Here is a 17,853-nt window from a genome sequence, read left to right on the forward strand (position 1 = left end):
GTACAGCTGCCATACCCCCAAGTCCTCCTTTCTAGTCTTTCTAGCGCGGCGACACTGTCCGGATAATTGCACTGTCAAGGTCAGAGATGCTTACATTTCAGTACACTATTGAAGTGGAAGAAATCAAATCAAATGGCTCTCAGAGGGTCTAATCCTCACAATGGAATGGCTTTGATTGCGACCAGGAGCAATTAAGCATAGGTGCGTGTGTGTTTGGTCAATATATCAGTCACTGAGAGTCACTTTGGCACTTATGAGCACTTTGAAACTTGCTAGGTATTTTAATTCTTTGTGTAATGCATCAGATTTTCCTATGTTTTATCACAAACAGATAAAGAGAAATGTAAACCACTAATGTTGAAAGGACATATTTCTTTTATTTCAGTGGCATTAAATGTTTACAATTGAATCCTCCTGAATTGAGAGTAGCAATTTTGATAAGGATTAAAGCTTTTGTGAGGCGCGACCATTATGTTTAACTTCTAATGCAGGTCATTGAAGTCTGCTGTTGTCCTTTTTGCACAACCTCCTGACTCCTGAATATAATAAACATGAAGTTCAGCCACATCTAGGCCGCCGGTGTGTGTTGCGCCTAATGAGGCTCGGAGAGTTTAGGCGGATGTTAATTTGTTTTGTTTTTGTTGTAAACTGTGTGTCTGTAAATAATGTGTAAATGACGAGCTGTCCTTGCATGCCAGCCGGACAGGCCACACACATGGACTGACACAATAAGGCACACACACACACACACACACACACACACACACACACACACACGCACACACACGCACACACACACACACACACACACACACACACACACACACACACACACACACACACACACACACACACACACACTTGTTTGAAGCAAGCCCTTTTAGTGGTCCCAGTAATCGTGGTGCCAAGTTCTTTCTTTAGAATGCATTCATGGTTTGATCATTAGTTGCAAGACACATTTTGGGCATTCAAAAAACATCTACATTTTTATTTTTAATCTCATCAGCTGACAACATTTCAGGATAACAACTGCTGAATTGTTGGTCGGATAGTAGGAATGGTTCGAACATCTCTCATGTGCCCTTTTTCAATTTTGATGAATCACTTTAAGCGTAACTCGGACATTAAAGTCAATGCTGTCATGTTTAGTTTGACTTAAAAGGATGGTTCATTGTATTGCCTGTTTATTTTCTCACATTCAATTATTCAGAAGGTTTTGCAGTTTAACAGTTTTTCCAGTGTACATTGTGGTACTTTACTCTTCCGGGGGTAGGGTGGTCCAATCTTTGTACACGGACAGGCCGGTCAAAGACGGCAACACACACAACTCTGTAAAGCTTCTCAAAGGCCCTAAAAATCCTAAAAATAGTGCTTTTACACACCCACATAAAGGCTCACATGCAAAGCATATGTAAACGTCCATATACACACAAACATATTCCAACACAGTACATTTACGCAGGCAGTAGCACATGTGCAGGCAGAAATGCACACACATATACACACACTCTGAGGCCACACGGGCAGCCGTGCACCACCACTAATGCAAACATGGGATAATATTAGCTGTCTATAAAATGGCTGGTCATATTTTTAAAACACCAACACAGGTTCATGAACTGCTGCATAAAAGACTATTATAGTTGCAAGCCCAAGCTGCTCGGCTTCAAATAACCCTGGGATCTAACTTAAGACCTGGAGAGGTGCCTGCAGGGTATTTCTGGGTCCACATTTACAGGTGTTTATTCAGTGGCAGCAGTGCCAAGAGGTTAATAGGATACCCACTTTAAGAAGTTCAAATAGACTAAAGTCCATGTTGTTGCATTTGGGGTTATTTGACTCAAGGAAGTCCGTGAGGGAGGCTTCATAGATCAGAACAACGCCTTTAAAGTCCCTTGAGGTGCCACTTCTATCGCAGCTATTTTAATTTACAAACGCCAAGCCATCAAAGTGCGGTGAGATAAGCCGGTCGGGTCTTAGACTGTGGAATTATTAACAAAACCCAAAACATCAGAACTCTCATTGAGTTAAGCATCTCTTGTTCCATTATTCATAATAGATTATTGCAGAAGATGCCAGATTTCTTCATATTTGCTCTAAAAATACTGTTGTAAAATATAATCAAGCACATTAACTCAAGTAATGTTCTTGGATAACATTTTGAGGTACTGTCTGTGCTGCAATGATGTTTAATCTCAATAAGACTTATCCTGGTAAAATAAAGGGAAACAAAGAAAAGGGTAGTGCAACTCCACTACGTGCACTTTACAATAGATTGGTGCAAATCTAGTGACCAAAAATGTAACTTTCTTTAGTTCCTTTACAAAATGTTTGGTCATGTTGCAAAGCCTGTTTTTTCAGATGTCTGTCACAATCTGTTCCTTTTTTGGACAAAGGGAGGGACAAGTATCAGTGTTGACGTTCATTTTGAATGAAAGTAATTTTTTTTTTTTTTAGTCAAGTGCTCTGTGCTATATTTGTCTCCACAGAACTTAAACAAAATGTTCCTCCCCTTCCTTCATCCTTTCTCAGTTGAACCTTCTCACTTTCCTGTGTAGTTTTATACTAACCTCCATTTTGTCTGCTCTTCTTCCTCTACAGGTTCATCTTCTCTGTTCATCTTGTATTGAAACTGATCCAGCCAAGCAAATTGTACAAAAGGGCTGAGAAACACTTAACATGGCTGTGGCCGGATGTCCGGATTATTTCCTGCATCATCCAAATTATCAGGTAAATGGAGCCTTCCTATGTAGGAAGAATGTATATGCTACTTTAACAGCTCAATTTGTAGAGATGAAATGTTGCCATTGTAGTCTAGACACCCTAGACTAAAGTTTGAAGCCAGGCGTTGATGTCAGTATCAAGTGTGAAGCCAGATTTGGATTAGAAATAGTGCCATTGTCTGCATAAATTGCATTGCATTGGATCGTGTCACTGCGTCGGATGTTGGACTTGTTTATCGCCAGGGCATGGCGAACATAACTCATAAATTAGACTTCTTGGAATTTTTTAGTTGGATGAGTTTATGAAATTGGACCTCTACACACCAGACACTCTATTATTCAGCATGGGAAACTAATAATAAACCAGCCAAGAAGTACTCAAGGTTCTGTAGATTTGCTTCCAAGAATTCTAGGAAACGGTGGGGGTGGGTGTGAATCAGGTCACTGCGGTACTTTCCAACAGTCGGCCCTTGCCAAATCCTGCCTGTCCCGGTCTCTTTTGATGATGCTCTTATAGTCTATTTGGATTACTTGTAAGAGAGAGGGGAATAAAAGAATGGCCTTTTGTTACAGTTTGTCCTTTTAGTCTAGTCAAATCTAAAGAGAGAGTTGGTGAATGGCAGTGATATGGTCATAACATTCCACCACTGTGAACACATAGAGTTCACAAAGAGTTGCAGGGGGACGGGCTATAAAAGAGTGTTGGTCCAACAGAGGTACAAAAGCATCTTGTGGCTGACAAGCCCCCAGGTAACAGCTGGTCTCTTTTTCTATGGTCGGCCCATGTGCTTGTACCCATACAAACAGAGACACATACACTAGGGTATTTTGTACTCGAGGGTATTTAATGTGTTCTCGCTGTGGAAATCATATTTCATGTTCCTTGAGTGCGTTTTCAAAAGCTCTTATTATATTGTTGTGGAAAATGAGCAATGAATACAAAAACATGCATAGAAAGGCCAACAGTTTTATATTTCTATCCTGGGTTTGTGTTGATTGACTGTAGCTCACATGATTGAAAAAGCAAAGCAATTACAGGAACCCAACTTCAACCAAATATAATGACAAGGCAATCATGATAATCAACAGCATTTGTTATGAACATTTGTTTGCTTCACAGTGATCGAGAGAGAAAAAGCAGGACAAGGATGGGCTGAGCAAATCAATGCAGATTTACAATTGAAAAGGATGCTACATATTTTTATAAAGCAAATCAACAAATCAAGCAATGTTGATCTTTGGTCCTGTCACAAATGAATTGACCATGGGACTATTGTCCAGGCATGTGAATTGGGAGTTGTGCTAATTTGTTATCTTAAAAACAGAACTTTTGCATTCATTAGGAAGATATGCTTCTACATGACCAAATGTTGGCTCATTGTCAGAAATAAGTCCTCTGGGACCAAATTCTATCGCTTCAGCCTCACTAGCTGAACCTGAGGTGCAGATTGTTTTTTGTCATTTAATCAAATCTTTTCTTAGGTTGAATTTTCACCAACAATGTTAGGGCAGTCTAAACAGTTTTAATCCTGATGTGCCGATGTATTACTTAGCAAGGGTGCACTCAACTGGAATATTGGTTTTAATTTAGGGTCAGGGGTGGGATTTTCACGGAAGCCTCCGTAGAGCAAAGGGCTTCCAAACATTTGTATTAGGGCAGTAGCACTATTAGCCTAATCAAGCTATTCTGTTGTCTGCAGGTCATCTGGGCAACAGCTTTATATATGACCTTTGACATCAGAGCTAGAGGACAGAGAGTTCAGTCTGCTACACTCTCTTGTATCTCCACAGCTTAGAGAGACAGAAACCAAAAATCCATATAAGTCAGGTACCTAACCCAACAAAAATAAAACTACAGGGGACAAGTTCTGAGTTGAAGCTGAAGTTATACCCCCTGTGATGAATCATCACACATATAGTATCCAAAAAAAGAGAATTGTAAATATACTGTATGTAAGCTAATGTGCTAATGTCACCAATCTCTCAAACACACCAAGCTCTCACCATGTGTTGTATTTTGTTGATACTACTATATTTAGCAGACATAGACTATTCCACTATTAGACACTGCCTTAAAAGCCATACAATGTGATTGCAGTGAAGAATCATTTAGTTCTTACATGTTTTTGAATTTAGCAACTGAGGCTATAGTCAGTGTGCAATGTACATACTCTAGTTTGCACACACACACACACACACACACACACACACACACACACACACACACACACACACACACACACACACACACACACACACACACACACACACACACACACACACACACTGAATTATAGCTGTTAAAAGAACTAAACTTCCATAAATACATGCTATGCTGTATATACATGTAAAACCAATCTGGGCCCTCATGTATAGTAAAACTTGAGTCGATTAGACAGTAAAATGCTGTGTAAGCAGAGCTCAAGGAATCTCTGTTTACCTATAAAATAATTGTCATGGATAGTTGTATGCCCTCTAGTGTACTAGGCACACAATTCCATTTGTTTTGCTTAAGCTTTTGCAATGTTTATATTTCACTGCTCTGTTTGTGGGTAATTTCAGTCGTGTGTAAATGTAGATTTGGTCTTGAGGCTTTGGTTATTGAGTTGACTTTGCAGCTTCTACTCAGTCCGTCAACAGATTTTAATGTAATGCATTATGATTCTAGTATTAAATCATTATTAGGCAAATGAATGCCTCAATTTCTTGCTGGCTGCAGTGGCAAGGCAGGATCACCAGATTAAGAATGATATATTCCACAGGGATGATTTGATACACACTGGTAGATGCTTCCATGTTTAATGTTTATTAATCTAGGGATGAGGGATGCTTTACTGGATATTTTTTTATTAAAAGAAAATATGATTATTTTTATCCGCCAATGTTATGTAAATAAATGTCAAAGCCCAGCTTGTCAGCAGCTCAGCTGTGCTGTGAAAGCAGCTGAGTCCCACTGTATAAACAAACAGATAAACGAAGCACTAGAGCAGACATTAGTGTGACCTCCTGATCCCATTCTGGTTAATTATGTAAGAAGGGATTTCCACTTGCTGTCTAGTATTCATGAAGGTGTTACCAGGACTGTATACAGAAAGCAATATTACTGTCAGCAAAATAATTCTGCTAGAAGGTTGAGTAAGATTTCCTAAAAGTTAGTTCTGGGTTAAGCGAACCATAATGGACATTTCATGCCATTTTTTAAATGTTCTTATGAATCCAGTCCACTCTCAGCTGGTCTTTCTTAGCTAAAAGGCCATCAGTAAGCCCAAGTACTGATCTATATTCAATAGCCGGTCATTACATTTAACCTCAGTCTGACCTCTTTTAAAGGCGTAGCTTGACATGCGTCTCAGTCTTTTCCTTTTTGTTTGAGCCCCGATCTCTGGACTTTTGTGTCTGTGTTGCTTTCAGTGACTTAACCTTGTCTCTGGCCCTCCACTGACCCCTTTTTAAAAGCTAAACCCTCGACCCCTAATTTGAAGTCCCTTTCAACTTCATCAATATAAAATGGCCCTTATATGCTACTTGTCAAAACTTGGCCTACCCTCAGTCCTATTTTGACCCCTCTCTAACGTAAGCAACATGTGTGTGTGTGTGTGTGTGTGTGCATATGTCTAAGATAATAAGTGTATGAGAAAAAAAAAGTAAAAACAAGTATAAAAGATGAAGCCCATCTGGGTTTTTCATTCAGCACACAATAAAAGAAGAAATGTTGACTTTTTTTCCCCTCAGTCTTTGTTGTCTCAACATTATAAGCTTTAGTAAACCCTTAGCCAAACGCAAACGCAGAGTTAGCCAATGGCATGGCTGAGAATTATGCTAAATGGTCGGTATTTATAGGATTAAACCCCCAAGTTAAAGTTTTGTCAATCGTCCATAGTGGCATCAAAGGCTGTCTGGGAGTTGGGACTTTTGTCGGTAAGATCCACAAAAGAGATCAAGTTGTGCTTTAAAGATCCTTTAGTTCTTTAGTGCATGTGTGTTAACTCATTTACTCCCAGACATGCAAAATAGCTTCAAGACCGGTATATGGTCTGAAAGAATCCCTGCATTTTTGCTCAGTGGAGCTGAACCATGACCATCCTGTCCAGAACACACACACACACACACACACACACACACACACACACACACACACACACACACACACACACACACACACACACACACACACACACACACACACACACACACACACACACACACACACACACACACACACACACACACACACACACACACACACACACACACACACACACACACACACGCACACACACACACACACACATACACACACTAACAGCGTACCATCCCTCCACCAAACAGTGTCCCAGTGCTGTTTGGGTGGCTGGGTATGGATCAGTCACAGTCTGGTAGCTGGATCCCCACACAGTATGTGTTAATGATGGGGTTTGCTATTTAATGGGAATACATCGGGTGATGCGGTGGTTATTTTACCTCCCTTTTTTTATTTCAAAAGAAGGTTAGTCCCATTGCGCACGTCTGGAATGCAAGACAATACAAAGACGGAACAATGCAATGTAATGATTGGATGCGGTTGGGTTAGTTGGTATAGCAGAAGGGTTGGGGGGGTGTTGGTGGACAGAAACATATGCTGACTTTGACTTTCCAGTTATATCCATTTTAGTGTGGACGTAGGCGACGGTGTATGCAGCAGAGAGGAACACTTATAACTTTTTCTTCACTGGCAAATCATGGATTCTTTATTTTGTAGATTATTTTATTTGAAGAATTGAGTCATCAGAGTGGAATTCTACCTCAAGATTTACTCTCACAGTGAGTGAAATCCCTACAAAATGCTCAATAAGTCTTGTTTGTAAAGATCATTTCCATGTTGTTACAGATGATTTAGAAAATAAATGAGCACTATAACGTTGTTTTTGTGGACAAATTTGAGCTTGCAATTCTTTAAGCAGCCTGTAAAGGGGAACACATCTAACAAAATGTATCTAAAACCTTTGAAATTCAATTAAAAGTACCTGTGCTTTAGGTTTGTTTTATAGTTTACAATACTCTGTGGGATTTTCTTACAGTGATTGGAAATATGATATGATAATATGAGTAAGAAAGGTCAAACGAGGACATTGTCTTTAAATGGTATCTTAAATTGTGCTCTGATACACACCTGGCAGTGTTTACACTGTTGGTGGGATGTAGTAGTGTTTTCAAACGGGCACTGTATAAAGAGTATCTTTCTCCTAACTTTTTTGTATTTTTCTGTATTTGATAAAAAAAATGTATGTATTTTGTAGCATTATCTCCAAATTGAGAAAAAAGGTATGTAGAAATAATTTTAAAAAAAAGGTATGATTGGTTAATTAAAAATATAAACATTTGAAGGCAAATACTTCACATTAGATTCAACAAATACTGCGAGCACAGCTGCCTCTCTTTTATGAACACATGTACAACTGCAATGACCTCAGCGGCTATAAGCACTTAGAAAACTCTATACTTTATTTGTTTTGTCTGCATTTAAAATAGTCCCGCATACAATTCTTCAATATGTGACCAGTCATCCTGATGTATAGCTTACCGTGCTAAAATGCCATTCCATGGAGTTGTTCTTTGTGTTTACCATGTTGATTGCAATATTTTATTTTGAAATATGACATGTTTTCTTTCTTGCTTCTCTCTCCAACAGCAGGACAATATAGACCGGTCCTCCAATCACCGACAAGCTGACCTCATTGGTCCGAGCTTCCAGCAATCAGCCAATCGGAGTTCCCCTAACCATCAAGGTTGGTACACCACCGACCATCAAAAGAAGTGTGTGTGTGTGTGTGTGTGTGTGTGTGTGTGTGTGTGTGTGTGTGTGTGTGTGTGTGTGTGTGTGTGTGTGTGTGTGTGTGTGTGTGTGTGTGTGTGTGTGTGTGTGTGTGTGTGTGTGTGTGTGTGTGTGTGTGTGTGTGTGTGTGTGTGTGTGTGTGTGTGTGTGTGTGTGTGTGTGTGTGTGTGTGTGTGTGTGTGTGTGTGCGCGCGTGCGCGTGCGCGTGGGGGTGGTTGGGTGTGTGTATGCTGATGTTTGCACATTAAACCCATCCATTATTCTTGATTTACATTGGTGTTGTATGACACAGGAAAACATACTTGGTAATGCGCTGACATCAGATTTCATAGATTTTACACAATAGGACTTGTCATATGATATTTCCTTCTTCTGGGACTTACTGTACATTGACTTGGTGCAACAAAAGCTGTGTAGTGTCCATTTCTCTTCATATATAAAGACTACAAAGGTCATCGAAATTACCTGGGATTGTTGTAGTAGTACTATGGGTTTGTGTGTGTTTCAGTACAGTGTGGACAGCAGCTTGCTCCTCATTATCTTCCACTGGGCCGGGGGGGGGGGGGGGGGGCGACGACAAGGGGGATAATATATATTTGGGCCTCTTCCGCTGTAAACATTTCAGCAGTTCAAAGGATGATCTGCATAGACACAGGGTGCCATTATAATTACGCCGTCTATCTAATTGTACCATACAGGGTTCATCCATGACAATCGGAGCATGAGATTTAAGCACAATATTGGCTCAGCATGGGAGGTAAGGGCGGGGAGTCTGCAAGGTCCCAACCAGTGAATTAGAACGCTTGGCACTGGCATGGGAAATAAATGGAGCAGAAATTACATTGTAATTTTTCAGGATCAGCCGGGATGGAGGGAACTCAAGAAGACCAGAGAGACAGACGAAATAATTTAACCAAGACATTTAGTTTACACTGTCTGAATGATAATTTTTTTAGAGGGAAATATGTTTTATTTTTGTTTATTTCAATAGTTTGTTAGTAGTCAGGAGCTTGATTCATTTGTGCAGACCATTTAGATTTCTGTCAGATCTCCTTTCCTGTATTGTTCTTTTTTTTATTTATAAAAAAAGGTGTCAAATAAGCTACAACTTTTAAGTCTTTTTACCATTTGAGCCTGTTCACAAGCTGTGTTACATATCATCCTCATGGTCTGTATTATTTGTGCAGACATTTTTAATTTAGCCTAGTTCCTGTAGTGTTATTAGTAGGATTGTAATCTTTGCTGACATTATTAAATTCAAACCAATAAACTATGTGTTAATTATTAGAAGGCTATGAGAGCTCCCATAAGCTAGAACAGTCATAAACCAATTCATTTTTGGAGGGAATAGTATGTTTTCTTTTGGGAACATGTCTTCCATTATTTGACATGCTTGTAATGAGATGCTATTGCACAAGTGGCTTTTGTAGCATTTGTAAACCAACATTTGATGTAGACAAATATAAGTTGCTCTTGCCAACAATGAATCTATTAATTATATTTTACTTTGGAGCTGATTATTATAAATGTTATTGTTATAAGTTGTTCTAATACAAGTTGAATATATTTTTGCCCAAATGCAGTATTCTTTAAATAAATAGAAGAATGACAAAACCACATTTTCCCGGGTCGTGGTGTGACACACACGGCAGTCCTTTCCAGTTACTCACAGATGCGATGTCTCAGGCTTGTACTGTGCAAACGCTGTCTCCTCTCCTCTGTTGTTTTCCTCTTTGCACACGCCAAAGTGACTTCAGTCGTATAGCCAAGTCCATTGTCTATAGGATTATATAACTCGCTCTCTGCCAAAGGCCAATACAATATGAAAATACGAAAAAAATACTTCAAGGACTACATTTAATAATCACCAACCATCATTGAGTCAACAGTTGGCCCATCCATCTGTTTTCTTATAAGATATGAGAGAAAAAAGACAGCAAGTGTTAAGATTACATATTTTTTCAGAATAAGCAAGACAGTTGGCAGTTAGGAACCTGCTCTTTTCTTAGTTCAGGACATCGTGTGCCCTGGCATGACATGAAGTCTGGAAAAGGACAGAAAAAGACAAGAGAACAAATTAGAAACTGGGAAAAGTTGAGTTGCTCAAATCAAATGTAATCTACTGCTTTTACTTTAGTTATGACGTAACCAGGCATTCGAGTGGCCTGGGGTCCATCATGATTTTAGTTTAGTGGCATACAATTTTGAGACATACGTGGAGGTTATTAAGTTTTTATTTTTTATTTGCCAATATCTCAGAATGTTATGTACTAGCTAAATATATCTGAGGCAAGGCAGTTCAATCCTGTTCCACGCTGTAGCAGACCTGCTGATTTTGTGTAATTTTTAGTGAGTATGTGTACGTGCAGGACCGTGACATTCTCACCCCTCATAATGCCTATGATATCGTTTGATGCTTCAAAGTTTTATATCTGGTTATGACTTCCATAGTTCAGTTATGGCCCAAAACGTTGACTTTGACAGTCAATGATTAAACTCATTATTTAAATAGTATGAACAACATGTTGGAAATGTATTACAATTAAGTGTTGAAACTTGAATTTGGATCATTTACCTGAGAATACAAGCTAAAATACGTCATGTTTGGATCATTTACCTGACAATACTAGCTAAAGGACGTGTTTCTGTTTTACCGTTTAAACCACTTCGCTTGGCACAAGAGGGTGGAGTGGGTGTTCGGTTTATTTTCCCCTCTTCTGAATCTTAAGGGGTTTAAATACAGTGCGTGCGTGCCTGCCTGCATGCTGCCTGTGTCATCAATCTGTCAGCCTTACCGCCGGGTGAATGACGCAGGCCTTTGTTTGCCTGATTGTGACATACACAGGTGATTATGATCGTTTGACTGATAATGACGCAGCATTCCCACAACCATGAGTGAGTTTAAGGGTTTTTTCTTTGGAAGAAAACAGCTAAGCCAATTCCCATCCAGATGCCAAACTAGGTCATATTTCGGAGGAAACTTATTTTCTCTCTCTAGCCTGGGGTTACATGTCTCACCTTGTGTGATTGATGGATGATGAGTACATGTTTTGTTCGACTTTTGCTTCTGATTTGCTTTTATCTAGCATAACCAGATAAGTGTTTGTTTGATTTTGTTTTTACATTTGTATTTATTCTTTTGTTTAGGTTATGTGTCTCTGTTCTCTGTTACAAGTGTCTTGCCCTGTCTGTTCTTAACTTGTGTATGGCCACGTATGAACCCTGTGTTCTGTAGTACATAGCTCTTTAGCTCCGCAGGCTAACTATAAGTAGCTGCTCCAGCTTACATGTCACTATTAATACCGGCAGATTAACCACCTATGATTTACAGCCACCTGTGATACAGCTAAAAGACGCGTTTTCAGGAAATCAAATCAAATCAAGTTTTATTTATATAGCACATTTATAAACGATTTTTGGTCGAGCCAAAGTGCTGTGCATATAATAAAAATAGCCCACAGTAGAGAAACTTTACAGCAAATACAACAGCAAAAATTGTTCAGAATATCAGTATGAGAAAAAACGACACCCTCTATCCTTAGGAAAAGCTTGGCAAAGGCGACACTTTAGGTTCTTAAGTATAGCTTTCAGCCTCAGTGCTGAAGACAAGCTCACCTGTGTTTCCTCATGTTGTTTGTGCCTCTGGAACAAGTAGTTCCATCGGAAACTGATTCCATCCCAGGCTTAAGGGCTCCCTTTGAAGCCAGTGCTTTAAAACTTTATGTCAATCAAATAGTTTTTTCCCAACGTCAGCTTTCCGCTGAGCAGTGGGACTTTTAGAGTGGCATGACCCTCACAGCACCTTGCAGGATCCAGCTGTCAGCTGTCCTGCACTCTGAGCTGTGGGACAATTTCATGAGTCACAAAGTGCAGGGCACATTTTAAGCCTTGTAGTTCTGGACAGAAGGACTGCATGGTAAAAGTTCAATTGAACATCCAAAAAATGTGCTTTTTTTTTTTTAAACACGCTTTCAAAGTGTGTTTGCTTTGAACCTAAAAATGCACAGATAATGAAAAAGCACCAAATCAATTATTTCCTAACTGTATTCATGGGCAGAGGATGAAATGAGAAATAGCCGGTTTGAATTTAGAAAAAATAAATACATAAATAAATGTGAAATAGTTGATTGTTTATCTGTCAAAGAGTTTTACTTTTGGAATAGCTGTAACAATGAATACAAAAAGTGTAGTTCACTTAGTAAAATGTTTAATAATTAGACTTTTCTTCATCAAATTAAGCATAGCTCAATCATCTTTACTCGTCACTTACATTTAAATCCCTTTTGTCATCTTTTCACATCTGTTTCTTATGAATGGTTTTGAATCTGGCTCTGGACCTTTTTCTGCATGTCAACCCCTCTGTCTCCCAATTTCAACTCTGTCTCCACAATAAGAGCGCTGGTTGCCCCAAAAAATATTAAAGAAATTAAATAATGTTCATTAAAAAAAATCTGATCAGATGGTTCTCTTACCATTACTGCAAATAGCAATGCAACTTATTCTCTGTCTATTATTTGGTTACAATGTAATGCATTTAATTTAAATCTGCCTCTAACACTAATTAATATGTGAGACCATGTCAGTTTGAGAGCCCCTACAGTACACTTTACAATTAGAGCCTGTCCCCCCCTAGTGGTTTACTTGTGTCCTACAGTACAGTTGGCAGGATCTGGATGATCAGATATTTGATGATTCATTCATAATGGAGAATTATATATCATAGGACGAGTCAATACTGGAGATTGTAATTTAGAAAGAGCAAAGTTATGCACCCAGTTTACCCGGATGATAAAACTTTCATAGCATAGAGCAATTAGAAGGAGATCTTCCCTTCAATTGTGCTCACTTCAAACTTCGATACAACATGCTCCCTTCGGTGGAAGAATTCTCTTCATGAATTTAAATGAGCCTAGAGGTTTTCACAGGGGCTTTGAGGATAGATTCCACCTCTGAAAATAATCCAGTTTTTAAAGACCTTTTAAAAGCACAATATTTAAAACATGCTGTGAAGTCGAAGCAGATGCTTACTGTGCCTTCGCTGTGAACCCCAGCGGTGAGAGTTGAAAAGTGTTAGGGGCAGGTTGGAGCTTGTTCCTGTTATCCCTGGAGATTTGGCTCACAGAGGAGCACAATGTTCGTAGTCAAGATACTTCTTCTGATTGGGTGTGTGTGTGTGAGCTCTTGTGTTCTGTGCCTGTCAGTTTTTTCTTTTTCTTTTCAGTATTACTCAGAATCAAGGTAGTGCAACAAAGTAAGGTCAAGGGTTGGAATCCGGCCACAATGAAATGATAGAGAAACTAAAATAGAAAGGGAAAGTCCCAACAATATCCAGGGACTTTCTTAGTTTTAGTGTGTGCCTCAACTATTTGAAACCAAAACAGAAAGCTTAGAGGAATTTCATTTTTCCTTTTTTATTATGTTTTATTGCCTTTCGGTTTTGATTTTCTCCCAAGCTTTAGTGTTGTGTATTCTGCTCCACTATGTCCTTACTTTTAACATTATTTACTAATGTGTTCCCTTTCTATATATCTCCTCCAGAGGATGATGTCGATTTGGAGGCCCTGGTGAATGATATGAACTCTTCGCTGGAGAGCCTGTACTCCACCTGCAGTGGTCAGCAGACAGAGTCAACCCCACTACTGCACAATGGACAGACCTCTTCCTCACACCAACAGCACCATCACAATCACGTGCAACACAACCAGCCTCTTCAGGGTCAACACTCACTTGCTCTAAGCCACATCTCCCCAGAGCCGCCCTCCTCTTCTTCGTCGTCTGCAGACTCCCCACAATCCAGCCTCAGGCGGTCACAACCCATGCACATCCTCGCTGTCAGGTACGTGCTTCTGGAGTAAATGCAGGTATACCTTTTCTTAATATTTATTTGCCCACTTTTACAGCTAATAGTTGGATTGGTTGCCTAGCAGGCACCAGAATACTTTGATGAACAGATCTAAATTTGAATGCAAGAAAATGTACGTACATTCTTTTTGTCTGCAGAACGGCATAGTGAGTGTCCTTCAAAGCACCATAGCTAAAAACCAGCATCATAGAATAATAAGGTGCTTCCACATGAATGTTGGTATAACACGAACAGGGTCTGTCAATCTGGTTTTGAAAGGCAAAGTGCTCTTGAGCAAGACATACATTTTCCTTGCATCCAACGGTTTCATACCTAAACTTGTGTTGCTTTTGATGCAACAGAAACACTTGTGATAATAAGTGCAAAAATGTTTTGTCCTTGAAACTTGACAAAAAAGTGTAACGTGATTTTTAGCTAAGTTTTTATTTCATGTAAAGCAGCCAATAAACAATTTATCAAACTAAATGAATTGGTTATTCATACGGAACCAATCAATTAATTATAATAAACATATTAAATAATAAATAATATTAAATTGGCTCAGCCTTTGTTGAATGTATTTTTTCATAAATCTTTCCTCAGGAAAGTGTTGGCTCTCCTCAGGTGTTTCACAGTGACATCAAACGCATCTCAGGCGCCATTAGAATTAAAGACGCTTGGAGCTAACCATGCACATATACCAGCAGTTAAAAATGTAATTAAGACTTCAAACATGCACTCAGAAGTATGGCACCAAACTTAAAGCTAACTCCTTCCAGCTTCATACATCCTCTCACTCCACACTATCATTCCTCTCCAGCTTCCCAATAATTGGGCATAACGTTTCCTCCCCGCTCCAAGTCTGTAGCCTTTGAATGACCCGTTCCTCCTTGTCACTCCCTGTTTGTCTCAAACTACACCAGTAGGAGGAGAAAGGTAAAAAATCTCATTTATTTGAGTATCAAGTACAAATGTCTCTCTCAATTTGAAGAATACTAACCCATTTTTTCCCTAAGGCTGTTATTGTATGCGTTGAAAAGTAGGATTGCTCACTCACACTCACACACTAAGTCCCCATAAGTATGGATGGATGCATGCGTTTAGTGCACACAAACACAAAGGCATCCACAGCAGAGCTGGTGTCAGCTCCTATTATTCGCCTTTGGAGTATATGAGAGGAACAGAGGAGGGCTGATCAGGTAATGGTGTCTTCTGTCTTATGAGCTCTCTCTCTCTTTCAAACACACACACACTCAGGCTCTGAAGTTCTTATTATTCAGGGCTGACCTCCGAATAACCCTGTTCTCAAGCTCAGATGGGACAACATCAAAAGGCCCGTTCCCTTTTGAACTCGCTGCTTTCTACAGAGAGACAGTTTGACGGAGAAAGATTCTAAGAGAAAAGCGTCTTCCACAGTGATTCTCTGAGCTAGCTGTCTAGATAGAATTTTACAAACTTGCTTGAGTGAATCCTTAAAAAGTTAGGGTTGGATCAGCTGTCAAAGTTAGATCAGCTGCCAAATCCTCCTTCCTCTCCCAGGCTGTGAGCTTTACTGTACTGTATGTGCCTAATTTAAAAACTGATTTAAAGTGATGTCGTGATTTAATATTGATGTGTGATGAATATTGCAGGAAATTAGCAGGCACACTGCGGGGGTCTGTGATTTCCACTTGCTGGGAGACAGTCATTATGGGTAGATCAGATGGAAACAGACATGAGCCTGGATACTGCACAGCAAAGCTTTATTTATTCCGGCGCTCTCTTGCGCACATATTTCACATGTGTCAGCGGCTCTCATTTCAAAGTTCTCCCATCTCACTTTTCGGGAGGGCTGTTTTAGGTCACAACCCTAAACTTCCGTTCATCGTTTTATTAGTGAACACACGGTAATGCTAAAAGTATGTTTGAACACGGTATCAACGTCCCTCTGTGTTGTGTCCATCAGGAGGTTGCAGGAACAGGAGCAGCAGCTGAGGACGTCCTCTCTCCCTGCCATCCCGAACCCCTTCCCCGAGCTCTGCAGTCCAACCAGCTCCCCCGTCCTCAGCCCCGGCTCTCTACCTCCAGGAGAACCCTCCACTGGCACATATGTAAGTCCAACCCCACTAAAACACGCTGTAGAAACTTTTCAGAAACTTTCCAGGAATTAATTAAGGTTTAATTTTCCCAGCAGGCCTCTTTTGGGTTTCATATTTTTACAAGGCGTTATTATATGGTGTGGTTGAACTTGATACTAAACATTGTTTTCATACGATATGGGAGACCATGTCAGAATAACAGGATGTGAGACATTAGCGGATTTGCTTATATAACTGAGACTGGTGATTCAAGATATTTGTTTTGAACTATGCTGTATTTGAATAATGTAAATCAGCTGTGTTTATTAGTCAAGTGTGTTGGACTAAGCGTTTAGGAATGTTCCACGCTCTACATCTGCCCCATGTTTTGCTCATCCGAAGCATGCTGATTGCTTGCATGTGATAGCGTGGTGCTGCTGTGTGTGTGTGTGTGTGTGTGTGTGTGTGTGTGTGTGTGTGTGTGTGTGTGTGTGTGTGGGTGTGTGTGTATGTGTGTGTGTGTGTGTGTGGGTGTGTGTGTGTGTGTGTGTGTGTGTGTGTGTGTGTGTGTGTGTGTGTGTGTGTGTGTGTGTGTGTGTGTGTGTGTGTGTGTGTGTGTGTGTGTGTGTGTGTGTGTGTGTGTGTGTGTGTGTGTGTGTGTGTGTGTGTGTGTGTGTGTGTGTGTGTGTGCGTGTGTGTCAGTGTCAGTGTGTACCTGGTGTGTCAGTGTCAGTGTGTACCTGCACACATGACTGCATTTCTGTGAGCCTATTTGCGTTTGTGAGTTCATGTGTTGACAAAGATTTAGAGACTGGTCTGTCTATTCCTGGAAGTCGGAGTCCCCCATCGTCACTGCTAATGATCTTCACATGGGGCCAGCCTATGCTGCTTACAGTAACATACCATGTTACTGTAATGTGAGGGCGGACTACTTCTCTTAAATACTCTCCCTGACTGTGATCCTGGCCTGTTCCGGTCATGGCTGTTATGGTGCGAGATCAGAAAGCAGTTCCAGTTAAGTCTGACTTTAATACGACTTACTAAGTCAGCACATAAATGACAAGATGAAGAGATATATCCCTCGCATCCAGTAAATGCTTTAAGAGATGGGAAGTTGTGGCTCTGAATTACCAGAGTATTTCAAGATTAGAAATAACTTAAGTCTTCATGAGCTAAGGTATTTCTTTCTCTGTGGGAATGTCACAGGCTTGAATCACAAGCTGTGGCACACATTCAACACTGGATGGTAAATCTCAGTTCATACGATGAAAAGGTCAAAGATGAATGCCTTACTAAAGGGTTATGAGTTCTGTACTGAATTATTAGCTGTTACATAACTTTGACTCTATATAAGTAAAGAAGGCGTGTCTGGTAAATATTCCGAAACCAATTTATTTGGCTGGGTGACCTGTTCGGGGC

At 40.0% G+C, this 17,853-nt stretch overlaps 1 protein-coding gene across 2 annotated transcripts in view; it reads left to right on the forward strand.

Moving 5' to 3' along the window:
- grb10b (growth factor receptor-bound protein 10b) overlaps window positions 1-17,853 on the forward strand; it is a 68,414-nt gene that overhangs the window by 17,013 nt on the left and 33,548 nt on the right. For both annotated transcript variants that reach the window (XM_079693477.1, XM_079693476.1), the window contains exons 2-5: window positions 2,602-2,730; window positions 8,392-8,488; window positions 14,074-14,371; window positions 16,323-16,467. In XM_079693477.1, the coding sequence (XP_079549603.1) occupies window positions 2,680-2,730; window positions 8,392-8,488; window positions 14,074-14,371; window positions 16,323-16,467 (591 nt within the window). In that variant the 5' untranslated portion in view covers window positions 2,602-2,679. The remainder of the gene's footprint in view (window positions 1-2,601; window positions 2,731-8,391; window positions 8,489-14,073; window positions 14,372-16,322; window positions 16,468-17,853) is intronic.

This window comes from Notothenia rossii, assembly GCF_949606895.1.
Source record: "Notothenia rossii genome assembly, chromosome: 7".
Lineage (NCBI taxonomy): Eukaryota > Metazoa > Chordata > Actinopteri > Perciformes > Nototheniidae > Notothenia > Notothenia rossii.